The sequence below is a fragment of the Volvox carteri genome (genome assembly GCF_000143455.1).
Source record: "Volvox carteri f. nagariensis unplaced genomic scaffold VOLCAscaffold_169, whole genome shotgun sequence".
In the NCBI taxonomy this organism is placed as follows: domain Eukaryota; kingdom Viridiplantae; phylum Chlorophyta; class Chlorophyceae; order Chlamydomonadales; family Volvocaceae; genus Volvox; species Volvox carteri.
This window is the reverse complement of record NW_003307712.1, coordinates 37,550-40,444: the sequence shown is the minus strand read 5'-3', so window position 1 is coordinate 40,444 and position 2,895 is coordinate 37,550. Positions and strand designations below refer to the sequence as shown.

General features: G+C 60.0%; 1 protein-coding gene across 1 annotated transcript in view; it reads left to right on the top strand.

The window, feature by feature from the left end:
• Positions 1-1,833, top strand: part of VOLCADRAFT_100841 (uncharacterized protein) — a gene marked incomplete at both ends in the record, with an annotated part of 8,321 nt that extends 6,488 nt beyond the window's left edge. The window contains one exon of the mRNA XM_002959347.1: positions 61-1,833. Within this exon, the coding sequence (XP_002959393.1) occupies positions 61-1,833 (1,773 nt within the window). The remainder of the gene's footprint in view (positions 1-60) is intronic.
• Positions 1,834-2,895: the final 1,062 nt, after the last annotated feature.

The window sequence follows — 2,895 nt, the reverse complement described above, 5'->3', positions numbered from 1 at the left end:
ATGCTCATGGCTCAGTACTTCGATCGCCGTGATGAGCCCAACCCTGGCGACCCGCCGCAGATGCTTGTGGAGGGCAAGCCCGGTACCGGAAAGACCCAGTTTGTACAAGCGCTCCTCTGGTACACTTTCCAGCATGGCTGCCCGCACTGGGCGGCCACCTGTGCCTACTCATGGGCTGCTGCAGTTGCATTCAACACGCCGGTGCATCGCAGCCTCTCTACCCACGCAATGTTCGCCCTATCTGCTGGCAGCAACCGAGCGGAAAGCGTCAGAAAAGGCAGCGCAGCCAGCCTACAGGTGCATCGCAATGTCGGCGATGGTGCGCTCATCATTGACGAGATCGGTATGAACAGCCTGGACCATCTGGGCGCATGCAACCAGTCTTGCACTCGTCACCTGTTGCCGCCGTCGCATCTCGCTCGTGACCACCCTGCAGCCACCATCTTCAGCGGCCGCCCCAGCGCCAACACAGGCGACGAGTTCCAACACCCGAAGCCAGGTGGGCCGCCCCTCTACCGGTACGCCGCTGATGTAGAATGCAACCCCCAGTTCTCGCCCTCCGTCCCGGCCGCACAGCCTCTGCACGGAGAGGAGGACAACGATGGCGACCCTAACGAGGCCGCTGCTGGATCCCAAGGCGGTCAGCAGCAACCCGAAGTAGCAGCACGCCGGCCCCGGGCCGTCCCACAGGCTCAGAGCTGCATACTCGAGGGCTTCCGGGTTTACCGATCCCTGGCTAAGACCGTCTTCTTGCTGGAGAAGCAGCAGCGCCAGGACAGCAGTCCCTCTGGTCGTCGCCTGACAGAGTACGCCTCTATGTTCGGCGGTGAGCCAGCCACAGAGCAGCGCATAGCCGAAATGGTTGACGACCTCAACAGCCGCGCCGTCGTCGACTTAGCCGACCTAGCGCACCTCGAGCCGCGCGTCGTGCTGCAGAGGAACGAACCACGCCACACGCTCAACACCCGCCTCATAATGCTGGAAGCACAGCGCAAGAACCAGCGCCTCGTGGTGTGGAATGCGGACCACGTCCCTGTCCAGAAGCGCGGCGCCGCTGTAGAGCCGGCCCTGACACACGTGGAGAAAGCAGTTGCGATGCGAATAAAGGATTACGACTTTGGCCACACCACCGCCGACACGTGGTACTACCATGGCGCCCGATACATCCTCCTTGATACGACGGCTGCCGATGCCGGGGCGAGTCACAACAACGAGGTGGAAGCCTGCGGCCTGCTTGAGGATGGCCGCGAGCCAGCAGATGACGGCCACGGCCCCTACCGCCGGCTCAAGTACCTTCCAGCGGCCGTCATTGTGCGGCCTATAAACGGCCATATCCCCGACACCGTGCTGCGGGGCCTTGCAGACTACGCCAGCAGGGGTGGCGCCTTCATCCTGTCACCCCGGGCGTCTTGCATTGCCGAGGTGGAGATGCCCGCCCCCGGGTGTGGCACCCTCACAAAGCAGGTCCGGCGCCTCAACGTACCGCTCGGCGACCGCCAGGCGGTCACCGATTACTTCGTACAAGGCCGCAGCTTCAAAGATGAATGCTGGCTGGTGGATCTTGCTGTCCCACCCAACGGCATCAAGCGTGCCACCCTGTATGTGCTGCTGACCCGCTTTAAGACGTTGGACCACGTCCGTCTGCTACGTCCACTTTATACCACGCCACACGAGCGCAAGAAGGTCATCAAACAATTCCTCAGCGCAACCAAGCTCGAGCCGGATCTGGCCGCCAACCTGCGCCTGCTGAAGCAGGCAGCACGCGAAACGGAGCAGCGGTACACCACCGAGTTCCAGCATGCACGCCAGTTGGAAACCCGCTGGACCCGCTAGTTGACAGTTGACAAGGCTAGTTGACAGTTGAAGCCACGACCCGCCACTGTACGGCGTTAAATGACAGCGTCCGGGGTAAGGGGAATACCCCGGACGACACGCTCGCTCCCTACGGGAAGGAATGGGGAACTGCCCATCAATGTCTGTGTGGAGCCCCCTGCGGGTTCGAGTCCCGCGCGAGCGCTTCAGCGCGGGCTACCCTCTGCAAGCTCAGCCTCCTTCCGCCTTCGTATATATATATACTTGTTGTGTTGTGTGTGTGACCGATACGGCCCTCAGCAAAACAGCATATAGTGGCCCGCGCGATTCAACGACGGAGCTACGGCCCTCTCGCGCGAACAGCGCGCTCTAGTCCGTCGCCGTAGCTCCTACGAAGTAGGAAAGCGGAGGCCTTAGGCCGATCCGGCGTCCGTCTGTCGCCGTAGCTCCTACGAAGTAGAAAAGCGGAGGCCTTAGGCCGATCCGGCGTCCGTCTGTAGCCGTAGCGACTACGGAGTAGTCTATCTAGCGGAGGCCTTGGGCCGAATCGCCGTCCGTCCGTCTGTCCATCTGTCCACCTCGCGCCGGTTCAATCCCCGGCGCGCGCGCGTCTTTTTTTTGCGCTCTTTTTTTTTTCTTCGTATGCTTCATATGCTATGTTTCATATGCTTCATATGCACATATAAACATATAGGACCACAATTCGATGCGCGCTTCAAAACGCGCTTCCGCGTCGGAATGAATGCCGTACGCGCTTCATACGGCGCGATTCGCACAGCTCTAAACACGCAATTCGACGCGCAATTCAACGTACAAGTAGCCGCGGAATTCGACGCGCACTTTGGCGCATAATTCGATGCGCGCTTCATATGAATGCCGTACGCGCTTCATACAGCACGATTCACACAGATCTAAATGCGCAATTCGATGCACAATTCAATGTACAATTAGCCGCGGGATTCAGCGCGCGCTTTGTCGCACAAGTAGCCGCGGAATTCGACGCGCACTTTGGCGCATAATTCGATGCGCGCTTCATATGAATGCCGTACGCGCTTCATACAGCACGATTCACACAGCTCTAAA